The sequence below is a fragment of the Oryzias latipes genome, chromosome 16 (genome assembly GCF_053564925.1).
Source record: "Oryzias latipes strain Hd-rR chromosome 16, Olatipes_Hd-rR_3.1".
Lineage (NCBI taxonomy): Eukaryota > Metazoa > Chordata > Actinopteri > Beloniformes > Adrianichthyidae > Oryzias > Oryzias latipes.
Window position 1 is genome coordinate 13,386,551 of NC_136252.1, and position 19,369 is coordinate 13,405,919.

Consider the following 19,369-nt stretch of genomic DNA (forward strand, 5'->3'; position numbering starts at 1 on the left):
AACAGAGTCTTTATGGTTCTCTAATGCAACATGGGATCTTTAATAAAACAGCAAATAATCTGTCAGAGAGCCGACAGTGATGCTGACGCAAAGACAAAAGTTCAGATGAAAGAAGCAGCTTCGTGAACTGGAAGCAGCAACGTAAGCTTTGTCCTTCTAGCCATGCCAGGGGTTTATTCTGTGTTCAAACTACCCAAAGTCTCACATCAATCATCTTTTGATCTAGGGGTTTGTGTGTATTCAGACTGGAAAAATTGTTTGGTCCTAGTCCGCTTAATTTGGTCTGGATCGAGACCTGAACCTAGCATTTGGTCTCTATTCAGACTGCTGCCAAGTGGACTTTCCTGTCCAGAACCAAAGCTTGTAAACAAAACCATGTGATTAAAAATCTCTTCACTCAGTGGCCAGGAACTACTAGAACGGGGAAAAGCAACTAGAAAATTATGGAAGTCAGGGTTGGTAACTTATTCACACTTTATACTTTGCAGACCAATTTTGAACGTCTGTATCAATCTCAGGTACAACACTTTTTACTTGCTGGCAAGAGAACGTCTAAGAAGGTACGCTGATAAGTGTTCATGACATTTAGATTGTTGGGAAAACAGTGTGAAGCATGTGTATGACGTTAAAAGTTGTTTTATTTAGCCTGCATTCATTTGACCTCATTTCAATGAGTTGTGAGGTGAGATGAGTCCTTGTGTCTTATCGCTGTGGTGTTATGGCAATGTTTTTAGGAGGGTTCTGTTAAGGAACTACAAGATGTAGTTTTTAGGAGGAGGTCACAGCAGCGCCGGGCACGTCCCGCATAAGAAAACACAGAAAAGTACGTAAGAAATGCCGTGGTAAAATAAACGTTCTAACAAGTCAAGAGTTGGACACTTCTGTTTGATAAGAATCGTTGCTTTATATTTGTCTGTGGTTCATCTGTTGCTTCTTTGTAAACCTGTTTACCTCTTGTGATGACTGGCTACGGTTGCTGCTTTGGTCCACTAGTTTCAGTCCGAGCACAGAGCCTATTCAGACTGAGGAATCTCAAAGTGTACCGAAGCTCAGTGCAAATGGAAACCAACCGACAGCAGTTCCTGGTCCCAGACCAGGGTCCACTGAAAATTTGCTCCGGAATATCAGTGGAAATGAACTCGAGGTTACTTTAAGCAAACAAAATGTGTCCAGCCTGAATTATGATTATGCAGTTTTTAGCCATAATGACAAGCATAAGAAATTAGAAATTTGAATATGGATTGCGGGCGGACAGAGCCAACTGCGCACCCCCCCCCTTTTCTCTCTGTTTTAAACTGCATTTTTTTCTGCTTGTGATTCACAGCGATTTGAATGAAAAAATAATCAAAATTAACAATTAACATTGTTAACATATTAACATTATATTCTCAATAGAACTAAACACAAAATGCACAATTTTCATCAGAATGGGTCTTCAAAGGGGTTAAAAATTGGGTAAAATAAATCCTAGTCGTCTTTAAATGAACGTGTATTTGCCGGTCTTCAGGTTTTGGATAATCAGTAAAATCATTAGTAATAAAGTAACTTTGCAGAGGTTTCACCTCAAATGAACTGGTACCAGTAGGTTACACGTCCAGAGCGGAATCTTCTGCTCCACAATCCAAAAGACTATCTAGATTCCTCCATAAGGACATTTCAAGGAGTGGATAATAAATGCTTTTAAAGACATTTTTAGCAGTCTTTCAAAAAAAAAATCACGTCTAAAAGAAATGCGACCAGAATTGGTTGTGGAACAACAAGCATCTAAAAACAACTACGAAGATCAGTGTCTATCGAGCCATTGTCCTTACCACTCTTCCCTATGGCTCAGAGCCATGGGTTACTTATTGCAGTCACTTACGACTTTAACTTTTTCACCAACGTTAGACACGTTTACACACAGAAACCCGGTGCAGCACACAGAGCACACGCAGCAGGAGAGCCATGCATCCACCTCAGAAAAGCTTAGCAAGATCATTAATCAATCACTGCCACTGGAGGAGAGAAAACAGCCTGTTACTGCTGATAGCCAGAGACGATCTAAGGAAGATGGACTAAAGCACAATAAGGAGCTTAAAGAATAAATTTACCCAGAAAAAAAAACATTTTATGAACAGATCCACACTTGACTTAAATGATCAATGATTAGAAATGGTCTCTGTAGCATAAAAATGTGAAAAAAAAGGAAATAAAACTCACCGACTCCTCCTCCTGAATCATTTGGACCAGGCCATCCAAAACTGGGGCGAGGTTTCTGCGTCAAACATAGGAAAAGTGATAAAGAAAAATTCAACCCGGATAAAATCTATGACAGCGATTACCTTGATTCTTTTGATAAATCCCACTTGAGGGAGCATATTTAAGTTTTTTGCATTTTGCATTTGCATTACAAAAACTTTTTAGTTTGCTTTAACTGAGTTTTGTTTAAAAAGTTGAGCAGTGGCTGCACTGCTCTTTACGACGGAGTTTTAGGGCCACGGTGAGGAAAAAAAATTCTGGCCAACGTGGCGAGATTAAAGTCGTCATGTCGACTTTAATCTCGTCATGACGAGAAAAAACTCAACACAAAGTTTCGAGAAAAAACTCGTCTTGTCGAGATAAAAGTCGAAATTAAGTTTCTAGATTAAAGTCGCAATGTTGCGCGCGAGAGAAAAAAACTCGTAAATTTACAAAATTATTGTGGAAGTGAGCATGCAGAGCAGCAGGTGAACGCCGTGCAGCAGCAGAGCAGACCGACTAAACTCAGTTGAACAGGTGAGCTGAATGTTTATTGATAACGTTCCAAATATCTGGAAGCTCATTTGATTGATTTACAATTCATTAAAGTTTTATTTATTGATGGTTGGTTTGCAGGATCTCTGCAGCCCGATGAAGTCGTCATCGGGTGTCCCTGCAGCTGTTTGCTTGAATCCTTTCTTCCTCCAACAAAGACCAGGGGCCTCATTTATAAAACTTTGCGTAGGATTTGCGTCAGAAGTGGCGTACGGATGAAACATAGGACGTGCGTACGCACAGAAATATTCGGAGTTATAAAACCGTGCGCACGCACATCCTACGCATCTTTCCCTTTATAAATCACAACCGATTCTAAATGCAGCGCAGCTTTTGCGGCTACATGACACGCCCATAGTTGCCCATAAATAGTCCGTGAAACGCCCACAAATTAATATTCATGGCTTGCTAAATCATGGCAAACACAGAGGGGAAATCAAAAAAACGTAACTTCACTCAATGTGAAGTAGAAGTTATCGTTGGCGAGGTGGAAAAGAGGAGAAAACGTTGTTTGGAGGGCACAGTGTGGGCATTACTAATGCCAAAAAGGCACGTGAGCGGCAAACGGTGGCAGACGCCGTAAATGCTGTAGCCTCTCAACCTCGGACGTGGCCGAAATAAAAAAGAAATGAAAGAAATGATCGGACATCAAAGTCGAGGCAAAAGAACGTCTAGCGCTGCATCGGCAGAGTGTGTCCGCCACGTGTGGGGGGGGGGGGGGGGGGACCGGAGCTGACCCCTCTTGATGAGAAACTGTCCGCTATTATTGGGGAATCCCTATTAAGTCCCCCTTATCGGCGTCCTCCTCCGCCTCAGTCACCTGACTGAGACGGAGGGGACGCCGACGCGCCAGGGTCAGGGTGACACAGGTAAGAGAAATAATTAAAATGAATGCAGTCAAGTCACATGTATGCAGGCTACACAATTACAGATTATTAATATAGAACAATTTTATTTTAGTTGCTGGGTGTTCCAGCGAGGCCAGTGGTTACGATGCTGCAGCTGAGCAGCCGTCTGGCCCCAGCGTCTCCACGGCACGCGGCTCTCAACCCTCCAGCAGTGGACGCGTCCTCACCGATGCAGTCCTTGAAATGCAGAGGGAAGTCAGTAGTTCAATCAGAGAGGTGGCCAAGGAGTTGGGCGAAATCAAGATCGCCCTGACTGAAATAAACTGCACGATGAGGGAATTCTTAAATAAATAATACTTTCCACACCTCTTTTTCTTTACAAGCGACGCATCACTTCCAAACGCTGGCGCACAGCAGCAGCGTTTGGCTCAAATGCGTGGGGATGGGGTTCAGGGTCGGGGCCAACACAGCAATCAGCGCCAGGGGGTAGAGGCACGTTTTTAAGCTGTGCCACATTGTGTAGCACAGCACATGCCAGCACGATTTGGCACACACTGTCACTTTCACGTGTTTCTTCCATCTGCCGACGGTGTCGCCGTTTCTCATTTCACCCGTTTTTGTGCGTACGCCTGGGTCAGAGCTTGCGTGGAGGACCGCACATTTTCCCGTCAAGTTTGCTTTTTATAAATCTCAACTATTGCGTAGAGAGTGGCGTACGCCTTCTTTTGTGCGTACGCAACGTTTATAAATGAGGCCCCAGATCTCTATGTTTGTGTGATGCTTCCGTATGAGGAGGAGGAGCACTTTTTGCCTTTTTCAACGTTGTAATGCTAATATATAGGACTATTTTCATTCATCTTTGTTTTTTAATGATCAAACGGGTCGCTTCATCTGCAGGAGGCGTATGTAACACCGTTTACTTCCGCATTGATGATCGGATGACAGATTCATGACGTAATGTGACAGATGAACTTCAGGTTATGTGAATGAAAAGGAGAATAAAGGCTGCATCGGTCCTCTACACCCAAACGTGTCTCTGAGCTCCTTATTTTACAAATGACACTCCGTTTTACCGACACTGAACCCCGGAAAGACTGCTCCACTGACAATAATCTGATTTTGAATCGCCAAAAGGTTCAGAATCTCTTTGTTTTAAACCTATAATCCGGAAATAAAAGCTTCACAAAAGGCACCACATATTTCATCTTCAAGCTAGGCTCCGATAAACAGACAATTTCGGTGTTTTCTCCTTTTTAATCTATGAATTTTTTCCCGTAAATTTACGAGTTTTTGGTGGCCATAAAACTCTGTCGTAAACTCTGAAGTACAAAGCCACTAGCTCACTAACATTAGCCATAACACTGAATACTCCTGAAAGACTCAGCTTCACTTCTCTCGCGCAACATTGCGACTTTAATCTCGAAACTTTATTTCGACTTTTATCTCGACAAGACGAGTTTTTTCTCGAAACTTTGTGTCGAGTTTTTTCTCGTCATGACGAGATTAAAGTCGACATGACGACTTTAATCTCGTCATGTTGGCCAGAATTTTTTTTCCTCACCGTGGCCCTAAAACTCCGTCGTAGCTCTTATTGTCTAAAGCAACGCAGCATGATGTTTTGTATTTTACTTGGACTTAATGTTGTTGAAGTTCTTGCCCAGACACAGGTGTTTGATGGAGCGGTTCTTGGCTAACCAAACAAGCAGAGTTGAAAGCTCAGAGTCCAAGCCTGGAAGGACCAAAGCAAAGAAAAATGAATGAATAACTTTTTACAAATATTTTTTTTCCCTCAACAGCGCATTCCAAATTATTATGCAAATTTCTATGATTTTTCTAAAGACTAAATGCAAGCAACAGTCAGCATGATTTTCAAGTCACTAAGCATTAGAGGATATTATCAATGTTACTGAACAAACCTCATAAAGTTAACAGTCTTTCTTTCAAAACTAAAAACCTTCAAAGTCACTGTTCCACATTATTACACACAGAGTTCCACAACATTTTATAGATTCTAAAGAACTGAAAATGATCATTTGTTGAATTTTCTGCATTACAGGATCATGCATTTTAACAAAGGACTTTTTTTGTAGCAGCTTCACAATTCTTGCATCCATTAAAGTTGTGAATTTTTGGGGGGATGTCTGCTTGAATTTCTTTCCAGGATGTCAGAATATCCTCCCAGAGCTGCTGATTGGATGTGAACTGCCTCCCACCCTCAGAGATATTTTGCTCAATTAAGGTTCTCCATAGGGTTGAGGTCAAGGGAGGATGGGGCCACACCATCATAGCAGCCAATGATCCTGAACTATTCCTTGTAGCGGGACATGGTGCATTGTCATGCATGAAGATAATTTGGTCACTGAAAGCTCGGTTCTTCTTTTTGCAAGAAAGTGGACAGGCATAAACTCCAAATACCTTCCAGAGGTAATTTTCACACCTTCGGGTGTTTGCACAATATTCAATTTGTATAATAATTTGCACAGTAGTGGAGCATGACAAGCATTTCTTTCTCACCATTATCAGAGATATCCAAGCTGGAGATGTTTGGGATCTCAGCGATACAACCTTCAAGGATCTGAGAGCCTCCAGATCGCAGCTGTAAAAAAAAAAAGAAGTACATTAACTGTATATACTTCTGCTGAAGTGAATCAATAGGTTGATACCTATGAACTAGCAGGACTATCATGTTTAACATTATTATATCACTTTTTGATAATTATATGTCATAATTATATGTAAAACCAGATCTCCCTGAGAAAAGAAAACAAGAGGAAAAACAGCAAAGCAGGTGTATGAGCAGGAATTATTAGGAGCAAGCGGGGTGGTACTTACACAATGGCCAAGCTTATAGAAGCGTTGGAAGGAGAAAACAGCATATCAAAGCCAAACCAGCAATTACTAAACACACTCCACAGATGCCTAATGGCCTCACTTGCATTCAAGCACAAACTCGTCAAAGGAAGCAAACAGAGCACGCTCAGCAGGGAATCTCAGAGTCCTGATTATTCACACAGAGAATGACTTTGGACCAAACAAATCATTAAAAACAGACAGACGGATTATTTCACCCAGAAGCTTCAGTCCGGGAAGATTTGGACGTAGAAAAGCCATTCCAGTTTCATTTTTATCTACAGCCAACAGTCATGTCTTTCTCAGCTTGAGCAGAGAAAAGTTCAAAGAAACAAGCTGCTGTGAGTGTTTGTGCGTGCTATGATGAAATCTTGAGAAAAGCTGGCCCCCTTCACCTCACCCTTCCCTGTCCATTCATCTCCTCCTCCTTTAGCCCTCCCTGCTCCCTGCCAACTGCTCTATTATGCAGCCTCTCAACTTTGCCAACAGACAGTCAAATGGGTTTCGAGTGTACCCTATAAAGCCGATCGCATTGGATGAGCATTACTTTAGTGAGGGTGGCTCAAAGCCACCCTCACTAAAGTTTAGCTGGTAGGAGGAGCACATGCTGCTGAGAGAAATAACAAATGAGTCCAAACAGCTGTCCCTGAACACGTAGGAGTATTTTGACTTTATCACCAACAGAAGAACATCTCTGATAGGGAGCAGCCAAAATATTTAAGACAAGCAAGAGACGACTCTTTATTGAACTTTAGTGTTTCACTTGCAATAAAAGAACACATTTGACAGATTTGTGCCATGAAAAAGCTCTAAACATTCATTTGAAAGGTACAGTGTTCCTTCGCTATATCAGTGTTCACCTTTCATGGTCTTGTTGTGTTGCAGGTATTCTTAAGTCTTTTTTTCACACTTTTTTTAATAGCGCATATTGTTCTGTGTGTCAATCTCATCTGTGCCATATCTCCTGTACAGACTGTGTGAAGGTTTTCACATTTACTTAAATCTATGATCGCAAGCAGATCTTTGTTTTCATTCTATAATACTGGACTTACAGTGCTCAGCATAAATGAGTACACCCCCTTTAAAAAGTACTAATTTAATCAGTAGCTTGATAAACAAAAGAAAATGTTCCATATTGTCTACAAGGTTGAGTTTTATGGAACCCTACTTTAACTCTTGAAATTAAGGTTAATGATCTAACTTAGATCACATAATCTTCAGTTTTACTTGAATTGGTTGAAGCAAAAATAAATACGTCCTGCAACAAAAACTACTACATCTAGTATTTTGTATGAGTCCCATCATTTTTAAGGACAGTACCAAGTCTTCTAGGCATGAAATGAACAAGTTGGCCACATATTGCAACATCTATCTTTTTCCATTCTTCAAGAATAACCTCTTTTACAGCCTGGATGCTGGATGGAAAGTGATGCTCAACTTGTCGCCTCAGAAACTCCCCACAGATGTTGGATTGGGTTCAGATCAGGAGACATCCTTGGTCATTCAATGACCTTCACACCGTCCTTCTTCAGAAATGCAACAGCAGCTTTAGAAGTGTGTTTTGGATCATTGTCATGTTGGAAAAGTGCTCGACGACCAAGTACATGGACTGATGGCAGCATCTTCTCCTTCAGTATAGAGCAGGATGTTGTTGAGTTCATGATAGCATCGATGAAATGCAGCTCCCCCACACCAGCAGCACTCACGTAGCCCCACATGAGGACACTGCCACCACCATGTTTCACTGCAGGCACCATGCATTTTTCTTTGAATCGCTCACCTTTGCGACAGTTTTAAAACCATTAGTTCCAAAAATGGTGATCTTTGTGTCATCACTCCAGAGTATTGAGTCCCAGTCGTCTTCATCTTTATCAGCATGGACCCCTAGCAAGTTTTAAGTGTGCTTTTTTGTGCATGGGCTTTAGGAGAGGCTTCCTTCGTGGACGATAACCATGCATGCCATTCCTCTGCAGTGTTCGCCGTTTGGTGTCATGGGAAACAGTCGCTCCAGTTTGTCTTTCTACTGCTTTAGCTTATCACAGTAAACTTGCATGGCGATTTTCTTCAACCCGTCTCATCAGAAGACGCTACTGTCGAGATGTTGGTTTCCGTGGACGGAAGCCACGTCTCTGTTAGAAAGTTGCACTTCACTTTTGCTACAGCATTTTGACCGATATGTAAAGCTTTGCTGAACTTTTTGTAGCCCTCACCTTTTTGTGCAAAGAAACGATTTCCTTTCTCAGATTTAGTGACATTTCTGTTCCATGGGGAGCCATTTCTGACAGCTTGAAAGAGGAAGGGCTTATCTTTGTTAATAAATGCCCTTTTATAGTCATCTGTGTGCTGGACACCTCTTAAATGAATCATTAGACTCGCCTGTGGTTGAATCCCTGTTAATTAGAATTTTGCAGTCTTAAATTTGGCTTCTCTTCTAAGACTATGACAGGGGAACAACATGGGCTTGAATAATTAGTACGGAAAATCACTTTTTTTGAGTGCAAATTAACATATCTTTGTTGGTGTATTTTGTAGTAAAGTATTTGACAGAAAATGTTAATTCTGAACGGACACTAAAGGTTTTCTGACAAATGTAGTGGGGTGTACTCATTCGTGCTGAGCATTGTAATTCTGTCTGGATGTCTGCTTGACTGGTATGTACAGTACCGCAAAGCTACAAGCCCATTGATAAAAATTTTAGCAAGGGGACTTCATAAATTGTACCTCGCAGCAGCTGAGGTCGAGCGCCACATCTTTCACGTTGGGATTACTTGCCAGGCCAAGCAGGAGAGCTCTGCAACAAAGCATTACACACAGTCAGGAAGGTACAGCTCTTCTGTTGTGGATTTTTTTCATGTAAAACACATTCAGAAAACTATTGTGTTTGACTGAACACAACTACTTCACCTAAGAACATGTTCATTGCCTGCCATTAGCAGACATTTGTTCTCGCACACAAACCTGAAAGAACATGTATTCTCACAGCTTAATTTAGGAGTTCTCACAGCCTGTTTTTCACGTCACCAAGCAGATTTATTTCTCTTCTGCTGTGCATCGGCTGGGTAGCTCGGTTGGTAAGGTGAGAGACTACCACGCAGGAATCCAGGGTTCAATTCCCAGAGGGGAATAAACAATGGTACTGGGGGCAATTACCATACCATTACCAATGGCGAGCAATTATCACCACCCAGTGAGGGCCCTTAGGCAAGACCCTTAACAGTACTGCCTCCCGAGCGCAGTTAGGCTGCAGCTCACCGCTCCTCCAGGGGATGGATCAAATGCGGAGAAGAATTTCCCCATTGTGGGATCAATAAAGTATCAATTAACTATTAAAACATTGGTCAGTTAAGGGGGGGGGGGTGAAAACACCAGTGAACAGATTTTAATATTCACTCATTTTTTTCATCTGCTTGCCAACAGCATAAACCAACAACAAAAATAGCTTAAAAGTGTTTGATCTCTTTAACTGAGTGACAAACATCTGATTGTATTGATGTTACAAGTTTCCTGCAGCTCCTCTAGCTTGGTCTTTAAAAAGCCAGAAATGTCCAAGCCAGAAAAAAAAACATTTCGTTCTGTTTGTACTTTACTACAACTTTTTATTGTGACATTGGCTGTTAAATGAAAAAAAGTTAGATATATGCAATGAAAAAGGCAAAAAACAAAGTTGCAGCATCTCCAGCACTCTGAGCGTAAAGCAGCTTTCCCATCTTACTTGAGAGCTTCTGGCGGCAGTTTGGTTCCGGACACGTTTATGGAGCTGATGGATGCGGCGCTACTAAAGAAATGCTTGAATGAGGGAGGCACTTCTTTGCCTTTCCTGCACAAACACAGAGAGGGATTGCATAAAAATGTATCTGACACAAAAGTACAATTTGGTTAATGGTTTTATGGATAGAAAATTCAAGGCATAGGGCTATAACCTCTTCTTCATATGCTGAAAACCACAAAAATTTTCTTTAATAGCAAATCTGCTTCTCTTAACCCTGGAGAACCCACTGAGTCAAATTTGGCCCTCGGTTTTTTTTCCACTCAATATTTTTGTTTCATTTTTAGGTTCTATTTTTTATTTTTCTGGCTGCTTTTAATTGCTGCTTCTCAAGAAAAAAAAAAACAACCTAATTTGTTTAACTAACTTTATAAGTCTTGAAGAAAATTGCTGTTGGGCTCTCCGGGATTAAGAATATTTTAAATCCTTGTACTATATTATATACACAGCTGGACTCAGTTGTTTATGTCATAACACCCTATACTGTTCTCAATGTCTGGCTGTCCTCTTTTTCTCTTCATTCGGTTGACGTTTGCTGCTTTTGTCTCTCTTTTTCTGGTTTCCTCTACAACGTTCCAGCACTCACTCCTCATTTGGACACAAGTTTGTCCACACTCATTCAATGGCAGACAAATGCAGTCGCACTCACTCGCCAGGAGGTGTCGCACTAAGACACCCTGCACTCACACAGTTGTCTACAACTATGATGATGTTGACTGTTCAGAATGAAGGGAGGAGCAGATTTTCGGATGAAACTGAGGGTGGCGGTATTTTTCCAATACATCAATGCCATTCTATCCCAGTACAAAGTACAATGCACTGACTACGCTACACCCTACAATCTGCCCCGATTATTAAAAAACTGCTGTTGTGATCTTAACTTTCTGTTATCATTAATTTCAGAGTGAAATTATTTTCATTATACTACTTTAAAATCAATTTGAAGAAAATCTCTAAATATTTTTAAAACATCAATCACAATCCAAATAAAAAAATATTAAAATGACACAAAAAGACTATCCAGAAATTAAAACATTTTAAAGTTTATAGTCAGCCTTTAAAGTTTATCAAGATACATAAAAAATACAGTTTTGTTGAAAGTTAAAGTAGGTTTTGCATGTCAAGATAGCCAATTGCTTTAAAAACCTCACTTAATAAAGATACAACTTTTGTAAGAAATCGGCACAACTTATAACAATTTCAAATCAAAAGCATTTAGTATCTTCTTATGTTTTCATTTATATATTTCCTTTTCATTTTACCTGAGTGGAAAGATGCTCTTGGACACGTTGAGAACAGAGAGGTGCTGAACTGAGCCTCGCAGCAGAGCCGAGCAAACCTGCAGGACACAAAAAGCTGCATTTGAATGCCATTCTGCTTTTTATACTTTCCTGAAAATGATTTAATCCAGCCTTTAGTGTGGTGTAATTAAAAATTGGTGGATGTATTTTTATTTTTGACAAAACAGGAATATGATTTATAGGCTAATCAATAAGTCCAGTGAGAAGCCAACAGCTGGTTACATCTCAAATGAATCAATAAATGCTGCTTGGCTCTCGGAGCCACATCAATACATTGCTAGTAGTATGCAGATCGCTGCACAGAAACTGTACGACACGATGACATTCATGCTCAACACTTCAGGGTTCAAGTCTGTTGTCAGAAGAAAAGTGCTGCTTGTAAATCTGTGAAATAAAAATACATTATCATTTTCTCTGTATCCCCGTCTTCTGTTTAGTCACTTTTCTTCTCTGACTAACCTGGTCCAAAGAGCAGTCTGTGTTGGAGAGGTCAAGTGTTGTTAGGCTGTTGGGTTGACCTAAGAAGTTGTAGAAATGCTGGGAAGACGTAAAAAAACAGCAGTTCGAGCAATAAGAGTATATAAGGAATAACAGTAATAAGAGATAAATAAATACAAAATGTGTGTTTTATAGAGCTGAAGCTATTCAATGAAAGTTTTACAGAAATATTGCTTCAAAAAAGCACGAAATAACGTTAATAAATTGAGCTAAATCCAAAACAAACAAACCCAAAACTAAATAGAAAAATAAACAGAGTAACTGCAAAAAAAAAAAAGCTTAATGACTAATTATAAATTAGCAAAGGAAAAAAAGAGTATACAAATATTAGAAAAAAAAAATGAAAATGGCGCTAACCCATGCCAATTAGCTAAAACTATCAAGAGAATGGAATTCTACCTTAACAGAAAAATTGAAAGCGATAATGTAAAACTACTCAAAATAAATCTTTTATTTTTTTAAAGTGATATGCTGACTGCAAACGTAGAATTTAAGAATGAATTGTAATTTTGCAATAAATGAATAGATAGTAAAGCTATAAAAACCACAGGACAGTTATAAAACTAAGTTAATCAGCCCAAGAACATACCGTTTTTGTATTTGTATTTATTTAAATAAAGATTATAAAGGATTATAGCCTTAGCTAACTTTCATCCTCTATCCCGTGCTGATCATGGCCAGCCACGAACTGCTATTGAACAGTTTCATTCTGCTGAATTAGTTAAGATCTGAAGTTTTGAGAGATTTTGTAAATTTAATTAGCGGGCATAAAACCATAAATGAGGAATTAAAAGAACAAAAAAAGGAAATCAATACCATCCATAACAGCCTGTACAAGGTCATTTCTCTCATCTACAAAGCAGTACACACCTGCATGTCGTCTCCTCGAAGCATGTTCCCTGAGACGTCCAGATGGACTAGGCTGGCGGGTATGGACGGGTTGGCACTCAGTGAGTGGCATAAGCTGTTCACACCTGAACAAACACACAGTGCCAACATTATTGCAACCAGAAAATCTTCATCCATTGATCTGAAACCTGAAGGAGAGGGCTCCGAGTGAAAGCCAGACCACCTTCTGATAGCTTGCAATAACATGTCATTATCAATGACATGCGAAGACTATGTTATTCTTCACTCTATCCCCAGAAAAATTTGATCACAAAAATACTAAAAGGTTAAAATAAACAGGAAACACTAAAATGACTGGAAAGAATACAAATGCAATAACAGTTTCTAAAGTTCTTTAAGTAAAGATGGCAAACCTGTATTTGAGTGAATTGATCTTAACAGCACAGTGTGCACCTACTGTTCCCTCTAAAGTCCAATTACAGATCAGCATCGTTTTCATCACACGACTGACATACTGTTTTTTTTTTTTTTTTTTTTTTTTTTTTTTTAACTTGTCCTGTCCAACAGCTAGGCAAACAGATGAGAGCTGAGGGCCTCTTGTGTTGGACATATTTTATTCTAACAAGAGGGGTTATTCATCTTCAGACAAACCAAAGGTATGTCTGAATAAACCCCTTTTGTAATTGAGGCCAAACTTTATTAATTTCAATCATGTTTGAAAATCTTTGGTGTTGGACCGGACGGAAAAGGAAAGAGGGGAACAAGAGAGAGGGACGTTAGAGAGAGGGGGGGGTAGGAGGGTGATAATAGGAGGGGAAGGGGGGTAAGACCATGAAGCAGCATAGAGCAGGCAGGTTTACTGGTTGTTTATCGTTACGGTACGGTTCAAATGTAGTACAAAAAGGGGCGGGGCCTGTTCACACACACTCAAATATTATCAACACACCTGCTAGCCGCAGAAATGTCCACATGTCAACATGCACACAAAACAGATAGTGTTCACGAACGCATACTTATGCCTTTAAACCAACTAGTGTGAAATCTTTCATTCATTCAATCATGCAAACTATTAGTGCAAAGGTGAGCTAACACCTGTGCTCAGGTGAGTGTTTATGTTCTTCTAAAATGGATGGTGGGATGTGAAAAGAAGGAGGAGGAGCGCCCAGCCACCCCCACACCCATACCCCCGCCGCAGCAGCAGCGGCAGCCGGAATTCCCCCAGCGCCACACGGGAACAGGCAGGGAACAACCGCCCCCCGGGCGACCAAGACCGCCACCCAGGCCAGGGCCAGCAGGACCGCCGCGAGGCCCCCAGAGCCAGAGAGCAGGGAGGTGCAGAGGGAAAGAGAGCGCCGCCCCAGCCCAGCCAGGAAAGCAGCCCCCCGCCGCGCCGGAAGAGCCCAACGCAGGGCCCCACCGGAGAGGGACGCCCACAGCCCCAGACGAGCACCCCACCACCACCCAGGAGTTCCGGGCATCCCCCCGCCCCGACCCCAGGTACGAGCCAGGACCCCCCAAGGGAGACCCGCTCCGCACTCCAGGCAGCCACCCACCCGGCCCACGGTTGGTCCAGGTAGGAGCAAGGCAGGGGCCCGCCGCCCCCGCCCAGGAGGGGGGAACCCCGGGGAAAAAAGGGCGGCCCATAAGGGATGTTATAAATATGGCCCGACCAGGCTCGGCCATGTTGGAAGTTTGGCGGGGCCCAGCGCCCAGGGGCAAGGACCAGGACCCACCCCCCAGGGACACGAACACCCCCGGCTCAGGTGTAATATGAACCCCCCCACCGTGCGGAGAGAGCACCGCCGGGCCCAGGGAGCCGGCACCCAAGGGACACGGCCGCCATCGCCAAGGGGCCCGCACCCCCCACCAGGGACGGGGTAGGGGACAGATGGACCCAGGTCCCACCTTCCTTGTAAAATGTGTGTGCGTGTATGGGTGTTTGAGAGGGTGTTTGTGTGCATGTGTGTGTGTTTATGTTTGAATGTATATATTGAAGGGGGAGGGGTGTGTGTACTAAGGGGGGTGCAGTTAAAATTGGCGAGTAGGGCACTAAGGGGACATCTCCTGATTACTCACAGTGATGTCCCCTCACCCTCCACACCAAGGGGCCCTAAATGTCTAAGGTGCGGTTAAAATTGGCGGGTAGGGTGCCAGGAGGACATCTGCTGCTTGCTGGCAGTGATGTCCAGGCACCCCCCCTACCAAGGACCCTACGTGTCTAAGGTGCAAATAAAACCGAAAGAGGGGGGGCCCACTCCATACGGCAACCATAGGCATACTGACATACTGTTCTAACATCTTTAGATACTGACATACTGTTCTAACATCTTTACAGTCTCAGTGTGAAAGTCAATGGCCCTGGTCAAGTGGCCCTAAAAGCTGACAGATGAGAACAAAATTAAAGCAATAAAGGAAGAAAAAAAAACAGGAAATTTGTAACTGACTCAGTAACAATTTAAAAGAAAACCTTAAAAACAACAAAAAAGAAAACCACCAACCCTAAGTCTTCTGATGGGTTAAGCCAGCACAAAGACAGTCCAGACTGTGCTTAGACAACACAGGCACTTTCCAACCTCTGTTGTGGAATTGGAGAGTGCTTTATTGATTGCCTCAGAGGAGGCTGTATTTACAGTGAGTCTCAATAAGCTGCATTTGTGCTAAGTTTGTGCTAAATGGTTTGATTTGGAATCGCGATTGAACCCATGAGTAATTTTTAGCTGACACTTTAATTTTGCAAAAATGCTCAACTGCACAGAGATTTGGTTATTCTAAAATGTACCTCTTTCAAACCACATCAAAAAACTTATTCCACAGACATATATCCCACCAATCATGCCCATCCATTTGTCTGTGGCAATCAAAGCAAGCATCAGTACAGCACTGCCCTGCTTTTTACAACAATAATATTTAAACGAGGATCTTTGCAGCTAATATTTACAGAAATCAAGTAATACGAATAAAAACCCAGATTCCGATTGATTTAAGGAACCTACTGGTAAAGAGGAAAAGAAAGATGTACCTTTGGGTGACAGTGAGGTTCTGGAAAAGTTTAAATGCTTTAGCCCAATTTGAAGTTTGGCAAACTGAGCACCTAAAGAAGAAACACCTGGAGAGAGAATCACACACACACACAAAAAAATTAATTTGTCGGTTGTTTATGATGTATATTATTTATGATATATATTATTTAAAGTATATTTAAAGTATACAGTATATTATTTAAAACAACCTGACATGCCGTTAAACTTTATGAGTTTTGTTGTTTTGACATGTTTGTCAAGAACGTTACTTGCAAAGAGACTTAGAATATGCAGCAGAATCTGCGGGTCAATTTTCCATGTGAACAAGTTCACCAGGGAATGATAAATCTGTGAATCTGCTGTATGATTAGTTGATGCGTAGTTAGTATATACTTAATTTATGTGCTCCGGATAGACAGAGAAGCCTTAGGGTGAAACGGATGAATTATTGAACGGGTGACACACAGCAGTAAAAGAAGTTGACTACCAAAGAAAATACAAGTGACAAGATGGATCTTCTGAATTTCAGTGAGCTTTTATTTCATCTTCAGAAGGATCAGCATTTAAGCTTTACTAACAATATCCAACCTGAACAATGGATGATCTTCTTAATTATGACTTAAATATTATGTTAATACAATAAAGCCAAAACGCCGAAAGAAGAATAACTAAACTGAGGAGAGCTGGCTCTACATTAAAAGACCCACTTCAATGAAAATTACGTTTTTTACATGTTCTTGTAGCCCTTTTCTCATAATGAAGGACATATATAAAATAATTTAAGATTAAAACTGCGTTTCTGAGTATTTCTTTATTCAAATCGTGTTGGATAAGGACCAGATGAAAACCGGATGTTAGAAAAAGCTCAAACTTGTGACTCAGCTACTGACAAGGGCGGGCCAAAATCTCCCACTCCAATCCTAAATCATCCACCTGCAGACAAATAGATGAATGAACGTCTTCATTTTCTTAATCTGAGCTGCCATCTGGCCTTAAACTGTGCGGCCGGATTTTGTTAGCTGTTTTTTCCCCCCGCAATAATGTTAGCTTGGGACGTGAGGTGCTTGTCACTAGTGGAAGCGAGTGTAAGGAAAGGCATGCTGGGAAATTAGCTAGGCTAACTTTCGCACCAACAGTCTCGCCCACAACCCAAGAGCGAATTTCTATGTAGCTCCTGCTGCTCTGCAGAAAGTATGTCTTAAAAGCGACACAGGCTTTTCGACTTAAGCTAAAAACTGGATAAAAATCATTAGAAGACCACTGGGAACGATTTTACAGTAGCAAAAAAATATCGTTGGAGTGAGACTTTAAATAAAAGGTATTAAAGCAGATGAGGGGAGACACCAGACCTCTGTCCTCCAGTGGATTGTTGGACAAATTGATGGCGGTCAATCCTGTGCTGGGGTTGTAGGCCAAGGCAGCAGCTAGCTTCTGGGCAAAGTCCCTGTGGATTATCCAAAAAAAAAAAATCATTATTTTGTGCTCATCAGTAACTCACAACAAAGACAATGGAAAACCTAATCGATTTTGCAGGAAAAATTTTGAACACTTTCGAGGAAAATTGATGCGAGTATAAATATGAAATAGTCATTTAATGAATATCATTATTCAATAGATTTGTTTTTGTTTTTAAACTGCACTGAGTTCCAATAAAATTAAAAGGGTTAAAAATAGTACATTTACAAAAATAAGATTTTTAAAGAACACAACTTGAAACATCCAACAGAAATTCTTAAGTTAATGGAAAAAAAGGGATATTAAATCTTCTTTTGTTCCAACTATCAACATAAACTTACCTGTAAAGGGTTTTTATTATGTGTCACACAGATTCCCCCCAATATAACTTTTCATAAATATCTCCTTAAACAAGCATTAGTTTGCAGAGCTTCCTTACGTTTTGAGTCCTGCGTTGTCCAGAACAAGCTCTTCCAGTCGACTGGATCGAGCCACAACCCGAAGGATCTGCTCGCACACATCTGCCGACTAAACACATGACAGACGACTTTCAGTGTTGTGCTGAAACTCTTAATATATATTGATACCCTTGAGGCACAAAGATGTAATAAAAGAACACAGTTGATGTTTATCCAAACAGAGTTGGATACATTTGTTGTGCATGTAGGTCAGTGAAGCAATGTGAAAGGTTCTAAAGAAGACAGAAAAAGCTTAAAACATTTCATTAGTGGTTCTGGCGTTTCTCCTTGTACTTCACCACAGTACAATGCTACACATTTGCAGAACAAATACATAGATGGCCACAAAAGAATGTGCTTTTTAACTGGATCACATCAACTGATCAGGACCAGCCAGCCTACTGGACTAAGACGAAAATGCCTTTCAAACTTTCTTTTTCTATTTGGATGCTTTTAAGGTTTTTCAGCCAAATTCCTCCTGCTATGTAATTACAGAGTTTCTGTTCTCTTTATTTAACCAATAATTTAAAAAGGACTTCATTAACTAAACTTGCTTTGACAAAATGAAGCATTTTTATCCCAAACAGCAAAAGACCAAACAGAATCATTCAAGGTCACTGAGAAACATTTCCTATAAATTCTTCAATGGACTTTCTTCAGGAAAGCTGTTTATGGTAATTAAAGCTGTGCGGAAGTGCGCAAGTAGAAAACAACACAAGTGAATTCTTTGACTTTCACTTATAAACTATTCATGCGAGGAGCGGCGAGACTGGAGACAGCAGACCATGCTCCATTTTAGGTGAAAGAAGAAAGTTTTTTCGCTTATGTGGTCTGAGAGCCACAGGAGAGACAGACAGAGAGCAAAACCACTTATATGTAGGCAAAATCAAAAATTCAAAAGTTAAATGTCCACGGCCGACCCAGACAGTGCAGTGACCCAGTTTAGCAGTTGCTGCGTCATACTTCTAACTGAACGGTATTGTGTGGAAACACATTTAGTTTCTGATGCCTCAGCATTACGATCTGCGATGTTTACTTTATGATAACAGAATCTGACTGGAACATTGTGTTGTTATTATTTCTATAAAACAGCCTTTTTGCTACAAGGGCCGTTTCTGTTTGGCTCCATGAGGCTGTGACAGTCGGGGCATTGTCCAACATTCATATGCAGCAAATACCAGTTAAAGGGGAGAGTGACAATAGGAGGGGAGGACGGAAAAAAGGAACAATTGTTCACGCCGTGTTTCGGCCAAACTATGGGCACTACAGCAGAGGAATAAGCGAGATGAGGGCAGTGAGAGATGACACTTAAGAGACAGGGATGACATGATGGTATTCAGAGGAGGGAAATGGAGTATAATAGTAAAGAGTTTAGCAGAAAATGCACAAAGAGCTTTGTGTTTTTACAGTCATGCTGATGGGGACAGCACTGGTACAGTCAGTGTGGATCGTACTACTCGCCAAATAGCGAAAAACAACCTTAAGAACCTTCAGCTAGTCCAACAGTCTGCCGCACGAGTTCTCACCAAGACCAGGAGGCGGGCTAACAATC

The 19,369-nt window shown here is 41.2% G+C and overlaps 1 protein-coding gene across 4 annotated transcripts in view; it reads right to left on the reverse strand.

Moving 5' to 3' along the window:
- The window catches only part of LOC101156675 (F-actin-uncapping protein LRRC16A), a 69,672-nt gene that overhangs the window by 15,729 nt on the left and 34,574 nt on the right, over positions 1–19,369 (reverse strand). For 2 of the 4 annotated variants that reach the window (XM_023964165.2, XM_023964163.2), the window contains exons 10-21: positions 17,799–17,887; positions 17,254–17,348; positions 15,904–15,990; positions 12,906–13,009; positions 11,997–12,074; positions 11,499–11,575; positions 10,183–10,287; positions 9,192–9,261; positions 6,453–6,464; positions 6,135–6,216; positions 5,250–5,349; positions 2,200–2,254 (exon numbers count right to left, since the gene is read on the reverse strand). In XM_023964165.2, coding sequence (XP_023819933.1) covers positions 2,200–2,254; positions 5,250–5,349; positions 6,135–6,216; positions 6,453–6,464; positions 9,192–9,261; positions 10,183–10,287; positions 11,499–11,575; positions 11,997–12,074; positions 12,906–13,009; positions 15,904–15,990; positions 17,254–17,348; positions 17,799–17,887 — 954 coding nt within the window. The remainder of the gene's footprint in view (positions 1–2,199; positions 2,255–5,249; positions 5,350–6,134; positions 6,217–6,452; positions 6,465–9,191; positions 9,262–10,182; positions 10,288–11,498; positions 11,576–11,996; positions 12,075–12,905; positions 13,010–15,903; positions 15,991–17,253; positions 17,349–17,798; positions 17,888–19,369) is intronic. The other 2 variants (XM_023964166.2, XM_023964164.2) reach the window with 1 other exon arrangement.